The sequence below is a fragment of the Lepisosteus platostomus genome, chromosome 9 (assembly GCF_059453375.1).
Source record: "Lepisosteus platostomus isolate fLepPlt1 chromosome 9, fLepPlt1.hap1, whole genome shotgun sequence".
NCBI lineage: Eukaryota > Metazoa > Chordata > Actinopteri > Semionotiformes > Lepisosteidae > Lepisosteus > Lepisosteus platostomus.
In genome coordinates, this window is record NC_142619.1 from 37,659,929 (window position 1) to 37,687,285 (window position 27,357).

At 36.3% G+C, this 27,357-nt stretch overlaps 2 protein-coding genes across 2 annotated transcripts; both read right to left on the bottom strand.

The window, feature by feature from the left end:
* Nucleotides 1-17,556: 17,556 nt before the first annotated feature.
* On the bottom strand, nucleotides 17,557-23,688 carry gpr85 (G protein-coupled receptor 85). The gene is made up of 2 exons (XM_088644875.1): nucleotides 22,763-23,688; nucleotides 17,557-21,622 (listed from the first exon to the last, which is right to left on the bottom strand). Exon 2 carries the CDS (start codon nucleotides 21,474-21,476, stop codon nucleotides 20,346-20,348), a length of 1,131 nt encoding a protein of 376 aa, XP_088501001.1. The 5' UTR covers nucleotides 21,477-21,622; nucleotides 22,763-23,688; the 3' UTR covers nucleotides 17,557-20,345.
* Nucleotides 23,689-24,192: 504 nt separating this feature from the next.
* LOC148654927 (small integral membrane protein 30) lies at nucleotides 24,193-25,964 on the bottom strand. The gene has a single exon (XM_088644885.1). It carries the CDS (start codon nucleotides 25,923-25,925, stop codon nucleotides 25,731-25,733), a length of 195 nt encoding a protein of 64 aa, XP_088501011.1. The 5' UTR covers nucleotides 25,926-25,964; the 3' UTR covers nucleotides 24,193-25,730.
* Between the last annotated feature and the right edge of the window lie 1,393 nt (nucleotides 25,965-27,357).

A 27,357-nucleotide genomic window follows, 5' to 3' on the forward strand; every position in this document is an offset into this window, starting at 1 on the left:
TTGTGAAACATGGTGGAGGTAGTGTCATGACTTGGGTATACATGGCTGCCTCTGGAACTGGCTCATTGGTCTTTATTGATGATGTAACTGGTGATGACAGCAGCAGAATGCATTCTGAACTAGACAGAAATATCTTCCCATGTCCAAAAAATGCTTCCAAACATATTGGGCAGCAATTCAACCTGCAACAAGACAATAAGCTAAAACATACCACAAGAGTTCATCGGGAAATTGAAGTGGCAACTTTTGAACTGGCCAAGTCAATTTCCTGATTTGAATCCTAATCTGCCTGCTTTACTTGTTGAAGAGAACACTGAAGTCAGAGAACCCCACAATCAACTAAAAGGTGCTGCAGTTAAGTTTTGGCAATGCATCTCAAAGGAACATATGAAGAGTCTGGTGATGCCAATAGATCGCAGACTTCAAGCAGTCACTGCATGTAAGGTGTACTGTATGTGAAACAGGGGAAATGAACACAACAAATGACATTCTTCCAAAATGTCTAAACATGTAGGCAAACCAATACCTAGAAACAAAAGCTGAAATGTTATACTCTGGTCTCATATTAATTTTTTATCTGAAATACAAATTCATAGGTTTATATCAAAATGCCAAATTTCACCCACTGTCAACATTTTTACACTGTTCACTTTCTATATATTGTATATAATTAGCAAATCTATATATAAAAAGAGACACAGGATCTCATCAGTCCAGAGCTCATCTTGGTTTCCATAGCAATAAGCGGACTAGCGACCACATGACTCCCCTCTGGATTACCCACATCGTTATGTCGAAATCTATAATATAATGTATAAAAAATAAAAAACACTATGAAACAAGGCAATAGGTATAGTTTTTTTAGAGCCAATGTGTCTTTTCAAATCATTGTTACTACAGTGTCCAAAATTGTGGAGTTAGCTACACAAAGTGTTATTTCTCATGGCAAGTAATATTGTCATTCTCACCATGTTGTATACCAAGGATAAGCAGGTGCATGTCTGAAGGTTTCACATGTGAATGCCATTGGCAGGATTTGTAATGATATAACTGCTATTTAGTAGACACTGTAGCATAGTGGGTAAGTCCCTCGCCTCATAACTGGTGGGTTGTGGGCTGTTGTGAGGTAATTTACTCTGATTGCTCCAGTCCACCCAGCTCTGTGAATGGGGACAAGTGTTTGCTGGGTGCTGTGATGGACTGGTATCTTATCTGGGGGAAAGGAGGAAATCCTGTGCTCTCTGTTTGTTTAACATAATGAAAACCAGGATAATCTTGGCTGTGGCTGGATTAATGAGCATCCCCACTTAGTCCAGTTACTTTTAGCTGAGATGAAGTCACATGCAGTGTTCATTTTATGTAGAACTGGGTTCAGCTTCAAAGCTTTGATTGGTACAGCTATACAAGAGAAATAACAAGGGTGCCCAAGAAACAATGGAATGTGTTTACAGTGACTAACCAATGACACCACAATGTCCATATAAAAGGTCAAAAATACCAATGGTGTTAAATGTATTCATTTAAAAAAGAATAATCGTAGGTGGGTGTTGGGCATACTTACAGTCTTATCTATTTACACACTTAATGGTTTAACATCCTTTAGTAGAAGCATCTTTAAATTGTGTAAAATGATCCTGTTATAGGAAGGTAGTTATAAAGCATTTGTGTAGTTTATTATTACGTTTTTCTGGCCTGTTTATTGCAGCTCGTTAAAGTGATTAAAAGGCCACAAAAGAAAGGCTATGTGTTGCAAATTTTAGACTGTAAATGAAGGTAAATTGCTTTAGGATTATACAATCCATTGGTAAGACCTCTTTTTGAATACCGTGTGAAGTTTTGGTTACCATGTTATGAGCTGAACACTACTGCTCTGCAATACATTCAAGGAAGAATCATCAGGATAACAAAGTAAAGGACATAAGTATATTTTGCTCTAAACAAAGGAAACTACATGGAGTCTACAAATGCCAAAAAGGTACAGAGAAAATCAAACCAGAAATTCAAATTATCAGTTTACCTGTACATTGGTTTCTAACTAGTGCACTCACCGTAATTCATCTTCATTGTTCTTGTAAAATTTTTCAAGGTGATCAGTCAAATAATATTGATTTTTAAAACTATCGTATCCTCTTGTATTTTAACTCTATTCCTTGTCTTAGTGTAATTTTGAAAAGTGATTTTGATAAAATTGTTTGAAACTTGTTTGGTTGTTGGGTTATATCCAAGTAAGAAGACTCAAATGTGGACAATACTACAGTACATGCACAAAGATCCTGGGTAAAATGTTATTATAAATACATAGGATAAAGGTAGCTAAAAGATTAATATACTATGCTTTACTATATTTAAGCAACATGTACAGTTACTTGCTTATAGATTGTGCAAGGAAAGGAAATAGTGAGAAAACACCTACTCTACAGTATATCACCTGCAAATTAAAGTAAATAGTTATAATACAGTACATAAACTGTGACTTAGCTCTTGTACAAGCATGCATATTACTTTTATTTCTCTGGGACAGCACAGTACACATTAAAAAAATGCTTTATTAAACATAAATGCTTTTTTTCTCACAAAGACCAAGAACATTTCATTCTGTGTCAATCTACAGAACCTTGCTTATTGACTATTCCATACTCTTGCACAACCACACTGGCCTCTGTAATTACCAAAGTAACAGCCTTCTTTACAGGTGCTTTTCTATCAGTAATTCTTTTACTGAGCTGTCAGCTGTGCATAAGAAGTCTGAGAAGAGACTGTGTTGAAATATAGAAATAGAATATATACTAATAAGTTCTGAGGTACAAAAAGATAGTGATGTTACCATCTTATAGGCTGAGTTTAAAAGCTATGCAAGGCTGTCCTGGTCAGTAGGGTGTTAGGAGATTTACAAGGAAAACCATGTTGCAGATGTACTGTAGGTGACGTTGATAGACCAGAGGGTGGCACTCATCTAGCTGGACCAGAATTTCCAAACCAAAGCTCCAGTATGGGGGTTAGGGACAGTGAGCTGTCAACCTTCAGAGAACGTATTTAACTGAGGTCCTGACTTCTTGGTTGATAAACAACCAGTGGTTTTTCTCCTAGGAGTATGGGTGTCAACCCAGCTGTATTAGCTGAATTCCCCTCCAGACTTGCACAGTCTGGCCTATCTAAATGTCTCTTTTTATTCAGCCAAAGAAGTAATTTCACACTTCTCCCCCTGGTGGGGTTGGGTTAAGTGTGTCCTCTTATATATGTGAAATATCTGGATATCCTCTGGGATTAAAAGCACCATATACAGAAAATACAAAAAAATACTGTGAAATCAAAATAATATACAGTATGTGGGGCATTTCCAATCATCATTTTGAAAACTAATGTCATTTTGCATTCTACATGAAGGGACTGGGTTTATTCAACTGGAGTGAACAAAAATTGTATTATTATGTCAGTTATTATGTTATTTTTCTACATGCTCTTATACTCTATATAAGTTACAACAAAGCAGAAAGTTCTTGGTGAGGTTGAAATGTGTGTAAACAAGGAATAAATGTGAGAAATTCAAAAGTTCAGGATTTAGGCAATCACAAAATTGTCAGGACCAAAATATGTGACAAATTGCAGAATAATTTGTGGACAGCTGATTTAAAATTGTTGAGCTTGGACAGAATTTGTGGTTGTGAGCTCTGACAAAGCAGTTTTTCTACTGAAGTCTGAACTTGCGTCTGGGAATAACTGTCTGTAGAGGTACAGCACTGAATCCTGTTAGCCTTTGAATTAACTGTGAGACCTTCTGTCTTCCTGCTGTCCTAGAAATTGTGGCTGGTCCTCTTTTTAATGTACTGATTTTTTATTTAGTCATGGGCTTTTTAGTTCCTACATAGGTAGCCTTGCTGTCAGGCAACAATAGATGTTATCCTATTAAGTACTGTAATTAATTTTTAATATTTAGCATTCTCTTTTATGCTCTATTTTTAGATTTCTGTTTTGCTGAACCTATGTTTTGTGTGTATTACATGACAAGTCTTCAGCCACAGGATAATTACACTAAAAGTTATACTTAGCATACAGAACACGACAAAAAAAAACATTTGTACAAACTCAAAAAATAGCCTATTCTGGAGCCTGATCAATTTTTAAAGCACATTTTAAAAAAAGAATAGCCAGCCACATCTGTCCATCTTCAGATGTTTCGAAGGAAGTCTTATCTCAGCAACAAATCCTGTTTGTATTGCAGTCTGTTGTCTTCTCTACATTTACTATTTGGAATGTTGGGATCTGTGTCTCTGAAGCCTTTGCAATCTTAGTGCAAGATCACATTTAAGCCTTTTGACAAGTGCTGGTTTGTGCACATTATATCTGTGGAACATATTTCCAGTATCAGGTTCCTTCGTTTTTCTTCCAATAGGACACTTTAAATTCTTCCACAAAGATCATTTGCAGAGCTATCAGACTCCCCAAAAGCCTGAAAAGAATAAAATAATCAACAAAACAGCCCAATCATAATGAGGGCATTATTAAATTGTTTGGAGGAAAGATTTTTTTCACTGACAGGCCTCTGATCAAAGTGATTAAAGTGGATGAGGAAAAGCCAGCTATGCCTTGGAATGTGCAATTGCTGACTCACCCAGTCAACAGTTTCCAAGTGCAACAGAAAACAGAAAGTACTAAACACAGAAGAAAAAGTAGGTGTGCTGTAAGAGCCAAACACACAGTTTAAATCTAATTAATTAATCATAATCTGTTATAAAAACAGTAATAGCCTTAATGTTTTACACAAACATATGTTTATAATTTCAACAATATGGGCCTTTATGATTCTTTGTCATTAAGTTAAACAATATTCTAAGTGCTCCAGCAAAACTGTTCTTAAATTGTGCCTTTTCTGCACATAATCATGTAAAGGAAGCAATATTACAATACACGATACCCTGAAGCCCAGCCATGCCTTATCGTCTTAAACTTATGCATTGCTGATGATATATTTAGTCTTTATCTCATTTAGTTTTATTCAGACAATAGACATCTTTCTGGAAGCTTTCAACAACATACAATTAGTCTACCTTTTCACAAAATAACATCAGGAAAGGGTTTAGAAACTAGAACAAAGAAAAAATGAGAAGTCATAAAACAGAGTTTTACAATAAGTAAAATGTGGAATAAAATAAATAGAATTATTTATAAATCAATGAGTACCACACCTGTTGACTATATAAATCAAAACGATATACAGTAAATCAAAATAATAGTAATTTCAATTATGTTTTGATTGATATTTGTGTATGATATACTCAGATATTTTGATTATAGGAATAATTTTTGACAAGTGTTATCTGATGTCTTGCAAATAGCATGAGGTAATTGAAGGAATATTTCTGAAGGTATGGAGAGCTTGAAAAGTTAAGATATTTTTTGATAGGGATGCCTGGGTTTGAGATTATTTGACTAGCCCTCATCCTCGGAATGCTAGAGCCCCAACATCCCCAAAACCCTGAACTAAAAGCCCAGAGTGAGCAGTAGAAGGCACTGACACTGTAATTGTAATGTTATATTGAGATTTGTGTGGTAAGCTGAAACAGCACGAGACCCAGCAAAGGAACTGCAAAGGAAGAAGAAAGAACAGAGGTTAATTCCGAACTGAATAGTAGGAAGAAACAAGAAAAACACAGCGTGATTTGCTGAGGGTCATTCTCAACTCATACAGTACGCTTGTCCTCCCTACGCCATCTCTCAGCCTCATATTCCCACTCTCCCAACACTTTTGTTTATTGTCACTTCGTTCAGTCATGGAATGAACCTCTACTTGCGCCTTTACTGTAATAATTTAGCCTTTTAAAACATGGGGTTAATAAAACTTTGTTCCTCATCTACTGGATGTACAGTATCTACTAACCTCAGAATTGTTTTCATCTGATCATCTTGCCTTTGAAGTCCATTGTAAGCAATGTTTAATGCTTTTGTGCATACTTGGCTGGTTTCAGGACAATCAAGGACTTTCTCACATTGCTGTTTCATGTTGTTTAAATTTCACCTTTATTAATTTTCTGTCTGATCCAATAAGGGCAGCTCAGTGGATGCCAGGCCAATGTTGCTGAGTCATTTTTCGGAGTAAAACTAAGAAAGGAAGACACATTAGCACAAAATATTCAGTCATGTGAAAATATAATAACATTTTGGAAACTGGAAACTGCCACAGAAGGTAAGGTTTGATGGAATGTGGTGACAAATATTGTTAGCAAAATATCCCCCCTTGTGGAATTTTTGAGTGGCCCAAACAGGAAAGGTAGCTACACGAAGCACAGATGAGCCCTGTAACCCAGATGCCATCTGTGACTGGGATTCTCCAAGGAGCAGTATACAACTGCAGCGTGCAGTCAAGGTAAAGTGGGCATAAGGTCTTTTTGGGGGAAATAGAGACACCTGTGCCTTGTCACGCTCCTGCAAGCTTGTAGTGACCTTAGGAAGAAATGTGCCCCTTCACCACTCAGTGCTAACTCTCCTTTAAGGTGCATAAGAAGAATGTCTTTGACAGGCAGTCACACCTCTCCAGTCTTAAAACATTTCTTGACTCCTAGTGTTGTTACGAAAAGGAAGAATCAGATACTGTACCTCCCCACACTGAAATCACAGATGCACACTCTCAACACGTGGCTCTGTATTGTTATTCTTTTTCCATCCCATCTTATAGGATTTAATTGAGTTAAAACTAAATTTTCACCCACCAGTTGTCTTCCTGAGGGTATTATTGACACTCAATAACAGAATGATATTGGGCCATTACAAGAGAAATGTATATTCTTTACTGTGTATCACATTTGTGCATTAACAATACCATCCTAAACACTTATATTATCATCTTCATGTTTTACTATAGGTGGTGTAAAGGTAAGTAAGGTAAATGAATTACTATTACTATATTACTATAGGTAAACTTGCATAATAGGGAGCAGACCAAGCAGCACACAGAGAGAAATGGTAGCTATAGAAACAGATTTTTGTTTTCCAGTAATATTTATGCAGTCTAACAATGTCCCATAACAAAAAATAGGAAGAAGGTGAAGTTGCAATTTATTGGACACTGAACTCAAACCACTCTATTGTTGTTACATTTACAAATACATTGTTTCTACAGCTCATAATGTTAATGCATTAAAAAGAGTGGAAGACGTGCATTTATAAGTCATGTTTTACACAACCACTTAAAAAGAATCAGAAAGTTAAAAAACAAGATTAATGATAGTAAGACTCCTTTATATGCTCCATCTTGAGAAAATACCCCTGAAATGTCTATTTTTGTTCAATCCTTTAATTTCAGATCAGTAATTACCACTTTGGGTTATCGGATCTATTAGTTGTCTTAGATGTTAAAGTTTTTCAAAGGCAGAAAAGGCCATATTGTGTCAACCGTAAATAATTCAAGATATACCAATACTGCCTACTCAGCTGTAGAGAAAAATAGAAGTACTGGTTTCAACACAGAATGGATCAGAAATATAAAAATTATTGGATGCTTTTTATTTTAAACATGTGTAATCCACTTAAATCAATTTACAGTAAAATAAATGTAATGCCTGGTATATAATACCAGCACTCATCTAAAAATACAATATATGCACACACATACAGTATACAAAGTATGTACTGTGTACAGGTAGTATAAATAGCTCTAGTGTTGAAGATGTTACTTTTATAAAGAAATGTACTGTACCAGTCATTGGTTACAGTGCTCTTTATAGAGTGTTTATAGTTACGAGGCAAATTAATTTATGACTTCCCTAAAACAATTTCTCCCAGTGTCTTTTGGACACACATGAAGAAGGTTCCATAACTAAACCTACTTAGGATTTTGCCTGCATCATATCTCAACATCACTACAGTATACTGTATGTTTAAAAATATGAGTGCTATTTCTCCATTGTAAAATAGCTCTGTGAATGCAATCATTTTATCCTTACAATACTACAGAGAAGGTAATATTTATGCATTGTGAGTTCCAGACAACATGTAACATCTCATGCCAGTAAATTAACACTGATAGCATAGATTTGGATGGTGCTGAATTACAGAATCCCACTGAGGCTCTGTGCATCAGACTGTGCTGGGGAAGCAAGGCAGAATATTTGCTTGCAGAGATTTTGTGTTGGCTATGAAAGAGCACATAAAAAAGCCTATAGAGATTTATTAACAGGAATTAGGGCTAGTGCAGCATGAAGATGCATTAATGCTACTGAGGTCTGGCAGTTTGGTCTAGAGGCAGGGTACAGATAATGTGCTTGCCATTCATTTTCTTTTGGTCTTGCACTGTTCCGTCTTCCTGTGGTGATCCTGATTCTGGTCATTCACACTTAGGTTTGTCATCTTTATTATTACTGAATAAGCCCTGGGCCTCCACCCTGCATGCTAATTTGCTCTTGTCCACACATATGGATATTAAGATTTTAGACAAAGCTAAAATTGGCAAATACTATTTTTTTTAGGAAAAGGTGTTTGTGATGAACACTATAATGACAAGGTTAGAGTGACCCGTCATTGTATCCTATGAAAGAAAAGTAAAAATATGAGTCAGCAGCCTGCTGTTTAAGGACAAAAGGGGGGGGGGGACAATCAATGTTCCTGGTCAGAAGTATGTAGTGTACATGAAAAATGAATCTGACAGCTTTAATATTCATTTACACCTTTAAAGTTCTGTTTTTAATGAGGCATTACAAACATTAACCACTGTGCTTATTTCTTTCACTATAAGAAGCACAGGATTGTGTTTCTGTATTGGCTCCCTTGCTTTGACACTGCAGATGAATCAAGTTTAGAAAATGGCATTAGGGCATCATTTGTCCATGTTCATCCAGTCTCTCTTGTTCCGAATGAATACAGGAGTCCTGCAAAATGAAGGCTTTGAGGACTAAAACTTGATGTCTTTCCATAGTTCTTTAAAACTGTGGCATTTGTTTGGATGTCAGGGTGCGGATGGCTAACCCAAGGCACAGTAAAATCTTAAAACAAAATCTGTAAAGACACGAAAACCAGTGGAATTCCAGTCTCCCGCACAAATTATTTTTGGTTGCTTTTAAAACGGCTACATTTTATAATTAAAAAAATGCAATAGATGTTGGAAAAATTAAGGAAATGCATAAAACATCAATCATACTATGAACTCTATGAATGCATAGAAGTCTTTATAAAGTTCTCTTTGCAGTTTCATGGCTGGACATGAAACCGAAACACTGCAAGATATGATTGCTTGTTCACAGCAGAATTATGGAGCTACTTATGGAATTTGGTGTTTCTTTAAATGTATTCTTTACAAAAATGAATATTTCTTGCTACTCGCAAAACAAGCACAATGAAATTTTTTTACACAAATAATTTCAGAGAGTCCAGCTTTAGAATAAACATACAGTAAACAGTGAATCTGAGAGAACTGACTTCACACAGTTGTCTACCCAGATTATTCTTATGATCAAGTCAAAGAGGTAACTGAAAATGTGTATTTTTGTACTTGGAAAAAATGGCAAAATACAATTTTTAAGAAAATAATTCAATATTCAGATTATTAATACTGAAGCTAAGAACAAAACAAATGTTACAAACAAGAGGAGCTAATCAGCTTTCTTAATTTAAAAAGCAAAAATGTAACAAAATCAGAACATACTGTATACAGTATATTATGTATTGTCCTGTGTGATTATGCTACCGAGGTCGGCAAGAAAATAAACAGCCTTGAGGCAATTGGTACTGCATTAATAAATAATGCACATTTTTTACTTTAGTCTGTGGGCAGAGCATCTTTCAACACTGGTTTACAGAGCCTAAGGTCTTTTTTCTAATTCATGTCATCCAAAAGAAATGGCTAAAAATTGAAGATTTAAAGCTTAAACATTACTGAAGAAAAATCCGAAAGCATATGAAATTTCTATACCATCTGTAAGTATGTATTCTTTATGATGGGTATAATGACAGCAGTTTGACAATGAAGCTGAAAATAACCATTGGATTTTATAAGCTTTTTGGGGAAAACCCACCAGACATTGTGGTCCTATTCAATATTTAAGTGAGACAAACAATTTTATTTCTGATGATAGGTGTTTGCAAATCACATTTTTTAATGTCTTAGAAAGACTGATGCTATGGATTTTCTATTTGCCCGTATAATCTATTCATATAGGTTGACCACTTATTGGTTTCTGTGTATACAGTGGCATCTAATAAATCAGTTCATACAATAGGCTGATCTGCAATTCTTTTCTGTGATACTGAACTAAAGGAATTGATTTTCAGCACAGTAGGTTACATATGAACAATTTGTTATGGGACACCAAACTCATACCTAATATCTGTATAAAGGAACAACATTATATTATAGCCTGTATCTATTTTCTAGAGGAATCTGTAAATACTAAATTGATTCAGCATCATTTGTTCTCATTTGCAGTGATATTATTCATAGATAAGATTATAGAGAACATTGAGATATTTGGAGGATATTTCACAGTCACAACTTAATCTGGTTTGGGGATATACCCTTTTATTTCTGAGAGAGATACAACTACATGGGGAAATGTTTATGTCTCATAGACATACACACACATTCTTAGGTATATGGCTGTCAAGCTGTAATAGTAATGAGGGAAATTAAAACCTGCTAAGCTGACATGAAGTCTCGGCAGCTCTATCCACACATGCTGTGAACTCTCTAACTGATCTCAATAGCAGAATCAGAGCAATAGGGGACAAAACTGTATAACAATGACATTACTCCTTACGGTGCTGTTGAAGTCCATGTGTACATACCACCTGGTAAACCTGTTGCAGTGAAAATCTGGGCCAAATGTACAGTATGACCTTGATGATGGTCACCTCTTGTGGACATTATTTTAACTTCTCTGTTATGTGCCTCTAATTGATGAATGTATAATATAGATAAGATCTCACTCTATATACTGTAGCAGAAGTGAAAATACATGCACCAAATTGTGAATAACATCTTCAATTAACATACGTTTTCCCATACATCCAACATTTCTCATAAAAGCCCACCACCACCCCCTTTCTAAAGCTTAAATGAAAACCATGGGTTCTTCCCGGAGAGCCCCAGTCCTGCAGGTTTCATGGCTTTTAAATCAGTTTAAATCAGACCTGGAACAATTTAACTATGATCAATCAAAACATGGTATGTTCAATTTAGAAGTTTCGAAATCATTTTGAACACGAATCACAGTAACTGGACTGGGGCCCTCCATTACCAATTTTAGAGGACCCAGCTTTAAATTACAACCTGTGATGATTTCACATTTGCCCAGTTCCCATTTCAAGGAAAAAATACCAGAAACAAATGATTTAGAGGACAGCTTAAGTTACAAAAGACAGAAATAAATGGAGAGTTTAATTCTTCTGGAAAATTATGTTAAATTCCTAACAACATCTGTGAAAAATGCCACAAAATCCAGTTCTTCTTAGAAAAAGTGAAAGCACCCAAGATGGAGCTACAGGAACTCAGAAACATGTAGGAACTGTCATATCCCACATCTATGGAGGTACACAACCCATATGGTGAGACCAACAACACAGAGGAGATGACAGAGAGATCCAGATTTTCGGGTCCCAGCCTGTCAATAGAAGTAAAGGAATAGTTGACTATCATGACATGCCCCTTTAAACCTAAGATCATATCGCCGGATGGGTTTTCTCCAGACTAGGACCAGGAGAAAGACAGTCAAGACTCTCAATGGCAGGGGAGCAGCTCCCAGGACAACACTATTACAAATAAAGAAATCACAGTTGCAACAGCTTCAGTAAGTGCTGGTGCCATTAAAAGCACAAGACAAAGAGAAGCGGTGACTGTAGCTGACTGCATTCTCAAAAACAGTCTAAATGAAATATGTGTCCAGGACTCTGAGTCAACAACAGCAAGCTACTGTATAGAGCAGAAAAGCTCCCAGCAAAAGCTAGTGAAGACCCAATTACTGCTGTTCGTATGAAGACAAATAACACTTTCATAAACTGAACACTTTCTACATGAACAGCATGACCAAATCAGTGGTCTTCTTGTGGATTCTGTCCACACCATGCAAAGATGAACAACGGAGCAACACAGCACATTGTGCAATGGATTACACCTTAATGAGACAGGATATGCAAAGAAATTCAAAAACATTTACACTACAATGGAAATCAGGGAAAGTCCTAAGAAAATCTGCAAGCAGGATGCAGTAGAGTCAACACAAGAAAACCAGGGCAAAACAAAATGTCAAACAACCAGATATTTTTATGTTTAAACCTAAATGTCAGGAGGATCAGGAAGAAAATCTAAGAAGTAGTACTTAGTGCATTAGCATCCACGAGGTAATGGGAATCACTTGAACACAGAGTAGCTCACAGAAAATGACATTGAAATACAGTGTTGATATACAACATTAGTGGATACATATCTTTCCAAAGAGTAAGGAAAAATGGAAGAGGGGGGTGTAGCATGAACTCTTAAATAAGTAAGCATAAATGAATTAAGTGTTTTAGAAACTATATGGGTTGGACTTTCAAAGTACATGCTTTCAGGTATAAATCACACACAACCAAATTCAGCAATTCAGTTGTGAATCATATTGCAGTTGTATACAGTGTAACGAAAACAGGGTGGTACAGTTAGTGCAAAGGAAGAAGTGAACATTGTGGGAGTTTTTCATTTTATTAACACAGATTAGAATGCCATTAGTGATGTCTGAAAACCAAATTGAAATTGTAGACATAGCGTCCATATTCAAATTCAAACTCTTACATTTCAAAATGCCAGTGTTGATGCAGTTTTTTCAATTAAATTAAAGTGAGGAACCAAAGGTGAGAGAACCATCAGGGAATCACGATCAGAATTTGGGACGTTTTTAAATCACTTTGATATTTTACAAGTACAGTCCAGAGCAAAAGTTCATAAAGTATGGATTATAAAAGAAGGAAACAGAGCTTAAGAGAAGTAGAATGAAATGATATGATATGAAATAATCAGAAGATTAATGACAACACTTTAAAGAAATTCTGCTTGAAGCAAAGAACAGATACCACAATGGGATTCTGTTCCAAGTCTAGAAAGCTGTATCCTAAATTATTTAACAAACACTTCAAGAAAAATAAAAGAAGATAGAAAATACTTTATAAAATGATAGAAAAGAATATCATGCAATTATAGACAGGAAGGACAACAAATTCCAAACACAGGCAAGCAGCCTTATTGGAAAATCCAAGAATAGATATTAAATTAATATTGCACGGGAGGTTAAAATTAATTATAAAAGTTTAGCTGTAATATTATATTGCAACAGCAAAAGAACAGTAGAGTATGAAGTAAGGTGTCACAGATAAAAATGTAAACTTTTACAAGATGAAGTGAAAATGACTAATACATAAAATATCTATTTCACACACAATTTTTCCCAAAGAAAAACTAAATACAGTAGCATGCCTAAGCCTGAGCAAGATGAAACCCAAAATTATATTTTAAAAACTGTAGAAGTGTTGCAGGTACAAGAATGTTCCAGATAAACAAATCTGATGCCTGACTGTATTCTAATACATGTACTTAAGAACGAGTGACGTTGTTCTTAGACTGTTAACAAAGTTCTTTTAACAGTCAAAGACTGGAATATTTCTAATGCAGCGCCTACCCATGAAAAGGGTGACTAACTGATTCAGATAAATGTAAGCTAGTAATTATTGCTTCTATCCCGACTCAGATTATGGAACAATATTTATAACTAAACTAGTGAATAATCTGTGTTCAGCATTTTAAAGATTATCCAGAAAGGAGTTAAAAAAATTAGGCCTTTCTTAACTAACTTGTTATAATACTTTGAACAAGTAACAGCAGTGATGGCTACAAAGTATATGATATGGTACTGTATATTTACATTTTCAGAAGACATATGATAAATTTCCTAAAAAAACTTGGCTGGCAGTAGATGTTCACACAAATGCATGTATTTTGAGTTTGAGAACTAGTCAGATACAAAAAAGACAGCACAGATAAGGGATGAATGGTCATGTTGGTGTGCTGTAACTAGTGAAGTACCACAGGGATCTGTGCTAGGACCACTATTCTTCCTAATTCATATCAGTGATCTAGATTCCGGTGTAGTAAGTAAACCAATTACATTGACAGATTATACAAATATACAGTAGGAGGATTAGCAAGAAAGAAAATTGGTGAATGAGCTCAAGTGAAGATTGTTGCAAGTACAGTAGGTAGCAGAAATATAAACTATAGATGTTAAATGAGAAATATGAAGAGTCTCCTTCTGTATAGAGGTTAAATCTCTGTGTTGACAAAATTTACATCTTCCAGACAATGTGTAGAAGACATTAAACAGGCAAACAATGTTAAGACGTGTCATTTTAAATTTAAGTAAGATTTTAAATGTAACGAAATTATGTTAAATTGAACGATGAACCGGTTGGCACAGTGGCCCAGTGGCAAGCATTGCTGACTCGCAGCACTGGGGCCTGGGTTCGATTTCTGGGGCCCTATCTGTGTGGTGTTTATATGTTTTCCCCGTGTTCACATGGGTTTCCTCTGGGTGCTCTGGTTTCCTCCTACAGTCCGAAGAAATGTTGATAGGCTTACTAGCTTCTGGGGCTAGGCTCCGGTTCTGAATTGGATAAGCGGTTATTGAAAGTGATGTGATGTGATGTGATGTATGATGCACTACTAAGATTTAAATACAATTTTTAATTTTGGAGATGAGAATACAAAAATATTTTGCTCCATTGAACTTAGTCCAGCGAAGACCAAATAAGCACATTCCCAAGCTCAATGGAGTCCTCATCTGGCAGGCTAAAAGAGAATGTTTTTAGATTGGAACAGAAGACAAGAAGCGACCCGATTCAAGTATTGAAAATACTCAAAAGAACTGACAAAGTCAACTCAATGACTTTCTTTACAATCAGCAATGAAACCCGAAAAATGAACCATGGAATATCACTCGACACAAGGTGCATTTGAAACAGAGCAGGTGTACTTCTTATATGGCTACTTTCATGAAACAGCTGGATGCAGTCCTAGCACAAAAATAGGAATCATTAACTAGCAACCAAGCAGGCTATATGGGGTGAATGTTTCCCTCTTGATTGATTCTTGTGTTTCTACGTTTTAGAACTACCTACCAAAGAATTTGCATTCTGGTGCTCTAGTCATCCATAATAGGCATAAGCAAGACTGATGATAAATCCAGTAACACATTGTTTATGGAGACCTAAAGGGACTGATAATTATCTTATTTTTTTATGAGTTTCATGCTACAGCTTTTTGCCTTTTGCATATTCTGGTATGCTTGTTGGGAGATATAACACATTTATTTTCAACTGTGACAGTTATTTTAAAACATGAAAGGATAAGCAACACTGCTTTTTAGTGAATCTTTTAATTTAAACTGGAGTATTTCAGAAGTCTTCTGTGAGTGAAGAGGCCATTCACAGGATTGTTCAAAACATTGGAAGCGATATCCAGACAAGTCAGGGGGAAAGGATTTAGCCCATATACAGTATTAATTTTGTTCGCATCCCTGTACAGATGACTGTGAAGAAAATGAACAGGGTATTTCCGAACATTTGAAACCAAAGTTAATCAAGCAGATTAAAGCAAACTAATTAAAAATAAGATACTCAATAAACATTCACAAAGAGCCTGATTCTCAGATGTCATTATTCCTCGTGAAATATGCTCAGTATCACTAGAGGAATACAGTTATATGTGTGGAGAAAGACTTAATTTATGACAACTGAAAGATTTTGATTTTATAACAATATAGGGAATTTGACATAAATATATCATACAAATTCAATCCAATTCAATTATGTCTGCCATTTTTCCTACACTGTAAACAAACTGAGCAACAATATTTTACCATATTATTTTGCTTTGCTGGATTAATACTTTTTAACATCCATCTGCTTTTATCTCCATTACTTTCGCAGCAAACTGTTATCCTTATTATTGTATAATTGCTCACTGCTGATTTTAAATCCAACAGTGGTTTAAAATATCCTCTGTCCTTGTGGTAAGAAAATGAATGATCTTAAATTAAACATTTCTGAATGTGGACATTTTACCATATTTTTTTTAATTCAATATGTATCTGATTCATATAATTGAAGATATAAATACTAGAGTTACATTTGGCCTTATTAAAAAGTTTATAAAGTCAGAAACTCCCTCACATCAATTGCTGAAGTGTTCACAGTTCCCTTACATTGTTTCGTACTCCTGGAACTTTAAATTTTCCACAATAAGATAACATTTTTAAAGACAAACACATAGGAATATTATAAGATATTAATACTAGACTGAGTGGACAAGTAATATGGTAAAACGATCACTGTGTTCTTCTGTGTGTTTTGCTCATAAAAGGCCTGTAGTTAAATAGCTTGTCCAAATTATAATTGCAATGAAAAGGCCCAACGAATATTAAGGAATAATGTACTTAATACTTTCGTGTTTGATGTTGACTTGCCCTGCTGAGGAAATGACAGCCTTGGCTGTAAGATCAGAGTTGTCACAACCCCCCTTACTTATGAGGAATGAACCAGTGAGGCAGCTGCAAGGGTGAAGATGGGAGAGGAGAATGCTAGAAAATGTGTGAAAAGAAGTACATACTGTAGCAGGTGAGTATGTACTGTATATATAAGAGACAGGAAGTGCGAGATTACAATTTGCCCTCCTCCCACAGTTTTGTTTACACAACTCTGTACGCCATATCCAAAATAGCTGTTATTGTCACTGCAAATCTCACCTGTGTGATAATAAGCAGTTGAAATAATTTCTTAATGTCAATGAAAATCAAACCTAAGGGAAACTAGGAAGCAGTATAATGTGGTAGTTAGAGCTGTAAAGTCGTGGGTTCAAATTCTGGATAGGGCACTACTCTTGTATCCTTTAGCAACGCTCTGCACTCAGCCTGCAGCAGAAAACAGGAATGAAGGCACAGAAGTGTCTCATTATATGGGAAATGCAAAAATGTCATAATAATAGAACATGTAGTTACAAAAGTATATTAAGCAGCTTCATGCAGCTGGTTTCCTTCAGGTCAAGTCCAGGGTGCTGCTGTTGTGCCCTCGAGCAAAGTACTTCGATCAGACTGCTCCTGTAAAATGCCCTGCTGCGTGAGTTTTCTCCAGGTCATCTTTCTAAATGAGAATTTAGAAATTATTTATGTAACTCATCTGGTTAAATAAAGGGTTAAACAATACAGGCTTGTTGAACTGTAAGTTGAAATGGCTTATCCGGTTAGTGTTAAAATGACATGCTTATCTCTCTGTCAATAAAAACAATCACTTTACAAGTGCCTAAGTACATAGGCAAGGTTGAAAGACATCTTCATGAATATTCCAAATAAGCTATTTTCATTTATTTTCCAATGGACATCTACATTATTCACTGTAACTAAAAATAGTTAGTTTTGTACACAAAAACTCATTAAAGAACAAAAACAGAAAGTAATTGAAGAATTTAACTGCTCAGCACATATGGGTCCAGCTACTGACTAGATCAGACAAAAAAGACAGTAAATTTAAAATAAAGAAAAAAGGCAATATAAATTGAGATTCAACATAGACAAATTTAATTGTTTGTTGACTGCACATCACGCTATTAATATTTACTGTGCTTGTCTAAAACTACAGCAGAGTTATGCTGCTTTTTGGCACTTAGAAAACAAAAGACATAAATATAAGCAGAAAACACACTGAAAGGTGAAGAAGACTTTTTATTTTCTTCTTTGAGGTTTTATTCTTTTTTTTATAATAGTGAGCTATATCCGGGAAGGACACCCTCCAGGTACGTATCTGAAGAGTTGTGCAGCTCAAAACATATCTAGGGCCTGTGACTGTCACCTGCACAGGTTACTGGTAATGAAAAACATTGCATTTACTGGTTGGCTAGTTATGCCAAAAATGTACAACACAGAACAGTAAGTGAGCAGTGCAAAGGCATCCATTTTATTGTTTGGTTACTTCTTATCTGCAGTGGTGTTTCTCCATGAAATTTTAAATAAATCAAGCCTCTGCTGCACACAAAACACACAGTACATTAGGAACTGGGTTAGAAATGATTCAGAATGATCCGTTTCTGACAGCATCACATTAAACATGAAAGGGGACATTATGGCATCCCAAGAAGGCTGTGAAATGCAAATTGATACAAGGCAACCGTAAAACAGTTGAAGACCCGTTGGTAAAGCATTAATGACACTGCTCAAGACACTAATTGCTTAATGTAAAATGCCTTTTTAAATTTCCTGGAATTGGCTAATCATACTGCATGTTTGTTCTCCTCTAATTCTAAACAAGTTTTAGATTTTGTTTTCAGTCATTTTTGTGTGTTAACATTTTGGAGGTAAGATTTTAAGCAAAACTCTGGAGCAGACAAATTAAACATTATGGCCAAGTTACAGTATTTGGTTCTGACCAATCAATTAAAAAGTAATGAAATGGCATCAGACATTTTAAGTAAAATATAGGTAAAATACAGTACAAATATAGTTTACATTACAAAGTGTAGTTGCATTTTTAACAAACAGAAATAGCTCAATAAATGAAGTCTAACCAAGTTCTCGTCTGTAACTTATACCACTTCTATTAAGGCTAAAATTTCCCACTACGAAAAATCCAAATCCTCTGGAAAACTGTGGGCAGAGAAATCACCTAAACTGTAAATACTGTACAGAAATGAACAGTTTGAAGTGATTTATATGGATGAATATAAGTGTTTTACAACCCTTTGTCTTAGCTGAAAGTGTTTTATTGCTGTGCCTGGTTTGAAAGACTCAGTTTGACTTAAAATTGTAGCAAATTACACCTTTCATCAACATTTTATTTTGGCATAATAATCATTATCGAACATGAAATAAATGTCTCTACAAATTATGTTTTACATGCTGAAGGAAAAAAACAGATTTGCAAAATGTAAAATTTTATTTCCAAAATTTAAGCAACAGATTACACAAGTAACTTTTGGCAAAATCGCAATCCTAAATTATACCAACATCCGGACCCTTGAAAATGAAAGACTCACATACTTTATACTGCATCTACCTCTAAAATACTAAAAATGATAAGGAATAAATATTAAATTTGTCACAAGAGAAAAAGTAAAACGTAATTCAAAACAATCATTAGAGCAAATGTGCAGAAAGTATAAACAAGACAGTGTGCCTTTAATACAATTGTTTTTCTTGTTTTTTACAAATTGTGCAAGATTTCATACTAAGGCTCTGGTCTCAACGTGACAACTGTCCAACATACAGAAATACACAAGAGCTCCCTGTGATTTTAAGCACACTCAGGAATAGAGCAAACCTTTCCAAATTTAGGCCACTGTTGCTGTGTAGGGTCTCTGAAGGAGTCCAGGGGTAGCATGTGGAAAAGCTTTAAAATCATCATGCACTCCAAAATGATTCTAGACAGCTTCTGTAAAGCCTAGAGTTTACTTGATAGCAAAACTATATTATAACCATTAAGGCAATAATACCTTGAGTAGCATCAGTAAGACTGCAATACGCAGGAAGGGAGGACTGTGATACACTTAACAATACCTTGACAACTGGAAATTAGGGGTTTGCTTAGAAAAGCGCATTTCCACCCAAAACGTCTTCATTTTATTTCCAAAGAAAACAAAATATAGAGAAAAATAACAATGTCAGTCAAGAGGGAAATATGAATATGAATAATAAAACTACCATAAATATGTTCTAATAAAGTTGCAACTTCAAAGCACACAATATCACCCTTCCCCCCAAAAAATAAAACAAACACTTACATTGAAATCAAACTCCTCTTGTGTAGGTGTAATCCAACAATGTTGGCCACCCAGGACACACTTTGCTTTACAAATGAAAAATCTGTTGTAAAATAAAGTGTTGCTTTTTCATTTGTTTTGTTTTGTTTTTTCAGAAAACTGAGAAGTTCTTTTAATGCAATTGTTAAACAAATCAGCATCTTAGCATCTTCTTTTAGTGCAACTTTTTTAAAAGATGTAAAACAATATTCACTTATTCATTGGAGATAACCTTCTGCTTCTTTTATTCATAACTCCTACCTCAAAGAATAATCTTCACCAATCCAGTGAAGGGGGATTCAGTCTTTTGTTTTGTTTTTTGTTGTTGTTTTTTCAAACAGATTTCCACAGCAACGGTTTACTAGAACATAAACACAGGTTTTCCAGGATTCACCATTTCTTATCAATTTCCACTTCTTCGTATGCTCTGCAAACACTCCAATTGTTGTTTCATCATATTTTGAAGAGATTGATTGACAGTCCACTTCAGCCTGTTGAAGAGGAGAGCTGTACAACAGGAGAAACCAGAGATCAATCAGAAAAAAAGAATCCTTCATATAACACAGTAGGGTTCCCTAGGTAACCTGGATTTTCTGCAGTAGAGGAGTGTCGTGCTGAAACAGCGCCTCAGCTCTCTGTTGGAGAAAATGCAGATAAATGGATTGACTCCTGCCTGGGCAAAACTCATCCAGACTGCAGCTGTCAGGTACCCTCCTGGCACTACGGGCCCCCTGGCGAAGACTCGCCAATAGCAGGCTACCAGATAGGGGCCCCACAAGGTTAGAAAGAAGAATGTCATGATGTAGAACATCCTGCTTATCCTCTTTTCAGTTTTAAACTCATCCAACACCAGAAGCCGCCTCCTGCCTGCTGTGTTGGTATTCTGCCTTATTCCTAGCAGGGTGGGTGGGGTTGGGCCTCTTCCAAAGCCGGCTAACCAGTTGGCCGCTGCTTGCCCACTGGCCCCCGGACCGTGGAATGTCCAGTTCTGGCTGACGGCTGGCACGAACTGGACAGGCTTCATCTTTCTGCGGTCATGGACGAAAAAGATTAGCTTGAGGTAGACAAGCTGAGTGGCAAGGAGGATGAGGGCGAGAAGTAGCATAAATCCCAGGGAATCATTGGCTCGGAAGGATCGGTGCTGGAAGGTACATTGATCTTCTTCCCTGATAAACGAATAGGTACCCACGTCCAAAACAGGAGGAAAAGCCATAGCCACTGATAAAGTCCACACCATGCAGATGACAGCCAGACAGGTCCAGAATGTCAGCCTTTTTGTATAAAACCGATGGTGGGCTATAGCAAGGTACCGGGTGACACTGATGCAGAATAACATAAAGGCAGTGTGAAAGCAAGATAATACTCCTAGGAAGGCAATTACTTTGCATGTAAGTGTACCGTATGTCCAGGTCGAGCCATTTTTCACTGAAGTGAACACGAAGGGGAAACAAATTGCAGATCGGAGTATGTCAGAGCCACAAAGATCCAGCAGGAAGTAGTAAGGTGCTCTGTGTAAGGTTTTGTCTTTGACGAGAAGGATAGAGATCAGGAGATTGCCAACAACGCCGACTCCGATGATAAAACCGAGGGACGTCAGTTTGAGGAAAGTGGCAAGAGGAGACACGTTCTGCAAGATGTTGTGGTCACCTGCATGGCTATAGTTCGCCATAGATAGAGGGATCATAAGAAGATAGCTTCAATCAAGTATCATGATCTAGAAGCACAGGGAAGATATAGATCCATTGATGTGCTTTAAAATACAGTCTGGGCTTGAAAGCAGTCTCTCTTCTAAGGCATCCTTTGTTCTTTTGTTTCATCACACCCAAAGCCCTGAAAAATATTATCCACCAATCAGGCTTTCTTTTATATCAAACTGATTTCATTGCATTAATCTGACTACAAAGGGAATACAGTAACTGTATGAAGAGCTGTCTTTCTTCCAGCAATTTTTATTTTCTCCATCCCTGCACGCTACAAATAAAAAAGCAGTCAGGAGAAGATATTCTTTCCTTTTTTTGGTTCTTAAAAAATTAAACGTTTATCTACTACTACCAATGGTCAGCTTGTGACATCGAAAATAAGAAATAATTTTCATCTTTATTGTGCTATGGATTTTAATCTGTTTAATGGTTACATTTCTTCAGCGGATAGAGGCAAAGGTTTAAAATCAATCGAAGCCTGGTAGTACCAGAGAACGCGAAACATTTCATACAAATGCAGCAGAAAGCTGTTGATCACACCCAAAGACCCTGCAGAATTTATGTATCTAGCTAGCAGCAGCCTCTTTGAGCTCACTCTTCATGCATTGTTGAAAATTAATGGAGGGTTCATACAGCGCTAAGCATCTATGTTTTTGTCTATTTATCTGTTCCAATTACTTGCTGCACGTTAATAAGGTTCTCCTTTAAGAAATATGTTTAAGCGGGGGTTATTGTTTTGCAGCGCTTTGATATCCCGGATAAGGCAAAATGCTCAAATTGAGCTAATTCCTTTTCGAAATGTAATTTTTAACCCAATACATTTTTTTTCTTGATGCTTAAATAGTCAGAGATCAAACCCATTCCCATTTTATTTAAAATGAAACAATATTTTTGACTAGGAAATATAATAAGACAGACTGTTCCATATACTGTATAATGGATACGCGTTGTGATCCACTGAAGTAGCATTTAAAAATACGATATTGGAACGAGTAAACTATGAAGCTCTTCGGTTGTGGACATTAGATGTGCCTTTAATGATAACGAACATTTAAAACATTAAATTCCGTTCACAAGTACGTTCTAAGACGCATCATGATGATTTTCCCCCCATTGCAGTTTTGACAGTAAAATGTTGAATTGCACATACACTGTAAACTGCACGTCCATTAAGCAGAACATTTTTAAGTAATAGGTATTGACTGCTATTTACACCACATTTCAAGACACGGAATCGAAACAATTGCTAAGAAATGAATTAAAACCATACCTGTTGATTTTCCTCTTTGTTTCCCTAGAGGTTATTTGTATTGCAGAAGTCACTTTGCTGTAAAAAAGCTTGGTTTTGTTGCCTGTTCTCTTTTTTCACAGTGAATATACAGTAAACGGGCATGCAAGGAGCATGCGCACTGATCCTATTTGTGATCCAAGACGCGTCTTGTCTCTTGTTGCAGCACCACGGTCTCTCCCGGCAACATCTGCTCAATGGGGGCAGCATCAATAGTCTTACATTTTCTTCATCAATCATACACTCCGGCGTGTGCTACCTTCTCACTTAATTTCAGTCGAAGCTGTGCATAAGTTTCAAAGGTTCTGTCATTTATTATAGCCCACTTTTTTTCCTGAGCTAGAAGACCACCCAGAATTAAATGTGCAGATATTCTTAAAGCTGTATAGCTGTAACTACGATAACCACAACCAAAAACGGGAGTATTGGTTGTAACAGTGGTTATTTTTCGTGTTATATGCGTGCACGCCGTCCATTATTACCGAAAACGAGCAGATCGGGAATACAAAAGGGGCCAATCGTTGCAACACTGAACTGCGTTTGCATTTTAAATACATTACGGAGAAGGTGGCTAATTTAAAGATACATTTTCAATGGTAATTACTGACCTATGTTAATCGAAATTCGAGGGTAGTTCGAGAAGTTGTCTGGCTAGACAGGAGGATCAAATAACTTAACCGAGTTGCTTCAGTCCAATGAGTGTGAGCCAATCAATCTGCCCATGCAGTCATTGTTCCCAGATTGCTTTATGTAAAATCTGCTTTTGTAGGTAGAATTTAACGAATAAAAAAGCGAAAAGCTGCTGCAGCACTGTGCCGCCTTTTGTGATTGACTACCTACTGTAGCCTCTAATGTTAGAAGACGGTCTGATCCTTTAATTGGTTTTCACTAAACGCCTGCAAAAGACAAATCATAAACAAGGCACAAAGCAAACTAGAACACCGTGACCTGGTTGTCCGATCACATTAAAATGCACTAAGGAGTAGCAACGTTGCCCCGTGACGTTTCCTTCTGATACACTGCTACGCCTTCACCAACCTCATAAATATACAATCGGCTGGTGCACATATTCAATTTTGTTCCCCCGAGAGGGGCTTAATCTAGTGAATCACCACTCAGGAAGTGCGCATTTACTAGGAAATATAAATATGTCAGCACATGTGCTTCCCATTGAAGCATAAAATATCTAAAGTTAAGAAGACAAGCTGAAGATAAAAAAAGTCTTCCTTTTATCAGTTCTAAAATACAGCAATTAAACAGGGATGTACGCATGTTAAAGGCTGCTGTTTATATTCAATGTTTGCAACATAATTATTGTATTTAAATAGAAAAGATACATTTAGCACGCATGTGTCCTTTCAGTCAAGGGGTTTACAGTTTTAAAGGGGAAATAAATCAAACAAACAAACCTGACATAGCAAAGTAAAACGTTTATTTGAATGTATTATACTGGATACATTGTCAGAGTATACTAAGGCAACAAAAGCAGGTTGTATGGCTTAACATTTCCTTGGGGTAAATCTACATCAAATGCAGATGTTAGGTTTAATTATCGTAACTCACTCTTTTAGAGACATTTATAATGTGGTTTGTAAGATGACTGGTATACAGTACTGAATCACGAAAGCAAAACAAAATATTTTCTGTAGGATGTACACCACTATGAAAACACAAACCTGTGTCAGGCCCGTGTTATTTTAGCTAAAAATAACCAACTCTCACATGTAAAAGAAAATAGACTTTGCTTTTTTTGTCAACTTTTGCCACAACTCAATCTTGAAGTTAATAAACTTGTTGTGCTCTTTAAAACAATTTGTAAAAATGAAAAGGTTGTCTTAATGTTTAATAATTTAAGAGAAAGTGAACTGCGGCCGATCAAAAACAAATCCAGAGCAGAGAGCATTATCTTTCTGGTACACAACCGGATTTTTACTAGTCAATACCAGGGAAAACGGAAGAAGACAATAAATATACAGGGTAACACTTTTTTTAAACAGAATTTAGGGATTAACCCCATTTACAAATGAAACATGTAAACTGAATTAAACATTCAAAAAAGTGGCCAAAAAAACCGTCAAAATGAAGTTTACATTCTGTACTTAACTAGACAAAAGTAATTGATGTTGAAATCGATATCTTAAACTTTATGGCTGTTTTTTAAATTCTTGTAGAGTATTTAATATCTGTATCTCCCCCCATCAAAATATGCAAACGAGCACGTAGAACACTGCGAATCAAAGCAGTATGTTTTGAGGTTAAATATGTATATATCCCAGACAGATTTACACTTAATAGCTGGAGATCACACTCAGTTACTGTTTCAAATTGCTGTGAAATAGAAAGGCGAACCAAAAACCTAAGAAACAAAAGAACAAGAACAGTACAATATTCCCATTTGAGGACACCAAGTCCAAACTGAACTAAATCACTTTCGAAAACAACCCTAAATGGCAACATATTAGACTACAGAACGCAATATCGTTTAAGTTGTCAAAGTCCCAAAGCTGTAGATAACTTTTCAGTGTTTCTCATCAAAGGGGCCCAGAGGAATTCCGCATCTCTCCTTCAATCCGGACGCCAATGTCTTGATGGGATTAATTCATTAGGCAACCTGGCTCCTTCCAGGGATAATCGGAATTAATTCTCCTCCCTTTTATACAAAGTCTGCGACGTTTATCTTCTCGTCCCCCCTTCGTCCTGACAAATACCGCGTTTGTGTCCATTTTGGAGGGCGGCGGGTTTAATTTTCCACCGAAAGAGATGTCTAAATTCGGTTTCAAGGAAGTCCTTTTTTCCGGAGCAAAGCTACTTCAGAATCAAAGCTTTACATGACTTATTTTATTATTTGGTGTACAAAAGGATCGAGCAAGTCCCACGATGATTAGGGATGGAACACATCTGATTTCCGCCTGCAGGCCTGGTACAAGACAACAGCACATCACATCAGGTCTCACAACTGCCCATTTCTTTTTCTTGCATACCATCCCAAGCACGCACAGAACCCGACGACGGTGACCGTCATTCCCAAAAGCAAAGCAACAGCATCTCCGCCGTCAAAAGCTTCCGCGGTCGGCAGACAGGCCAGTAAGAAAAGCCCAAGAGTTACAAAAATGCCGGAGAAGTCAGAATTAAAAGCAGAAGCCATGTTGTTACACGAGTTGATCAGATGACCAGCGTGTATTTCCTGCCTACGTGACAGGCTTATTGTTACTGTTAGTTGTAACACCTGCCTGTCTACGGTGGTGGGAGGGCAGAATTATTCTGCATGGTTTCTTGCACAACGGGCTTCTTTTATTCAATCAGCATTAGAAACTATTCTTATGTTTGTACATATGCTTTCAAACGAAGATTCAGTTTTCAAATAAAATATCACGTCGACATCGTATAATATTGTAATCAGTATTGTATTGTAATCAACCAGCTAATTATTTTGGGTGAATTTGTTTTGTAAACGGATACTGTATAACATGATAAGTTAAGAATTGTTTGGTGCATTATTTTGATTATTTTTGACGTTGAATGTGGAACATTTTAAGAGGCAATTTAACGAACAAAAAATTAATTGGTATCTGGCAAGCTGATTTTAGAATTAGGGAGCATGTGTCTTAAAACATGCTCAAGACTGTTCAACCCCTCTAAACGAGATATTCTTTGTGGGCCTGGTTCAAACACCACCTGAAAACAAAGAAGGAGAAATTATTATGAAATAAATAAAAATTGCCGTTGATCTACTTGTTTTGGATTTTTTTTTCATAAAATAAATTAACAGAAAGACAAGTATTTAAATAATTGATCAAAAAGATTACCGTGATCCAATGATCCCCCCAAAAATATAGAACCCTGTTAAGGAAAAGGAGTGTAACGAACCGAGTAAAATCGTGGGTAAAATGGATACTGCAATGGAGGATAATTTTTTTTTTATCAGTTTTAACAACAGAACAGTAAAAGATTAAATACAAAAATAAGTAATAGGTTTACTCCATGCTGAAAAAAAGAAGAGAGAAAACATAACATTTTGGCCGTTTAGCCTTCTTCAGTGTGAGGGTGTGAGCTGCTCATACCTGAAGAAGGCTAAACGGCCGAAACGTTGTGTTTTCTCTCTTCTTTTTTTCAGCATGGAGTAAACCTATTGTTCCTTTGCAGCCTACGCATGCTGACGCAGCTACCCACCTGAACTACTACAAATACAAAAAATATCGGGGATATGAACTGAAAACTTCTAGATGGTGAAATATTTAACCGATTTTAGAAAATAATGAAGACATTAACCACGTTGATCCAGCTAAGGAATGGCAACATATTGAATAGTGATAGCTAGAGGAAGCAAAAGACTTCAAGGCAATACATGAATTCGGATTGAGAACCTGTTAGTCAATAGAAAACAGAGAGTACAGATAAGAGGTGGATTCTCTAAATATGGGTGGAGTAACACAGGGATCTGTTTTTGTACCACTGCTCTTCCTAATTTATATCAATGATCTAGATTCAGATATACTGTAGGTACTGTAGAAAAACAGTGAAGTTTGCGTATGATTTCAATATAAAATAGGAGGATTAGCAAACGGTGTAGAACCTGA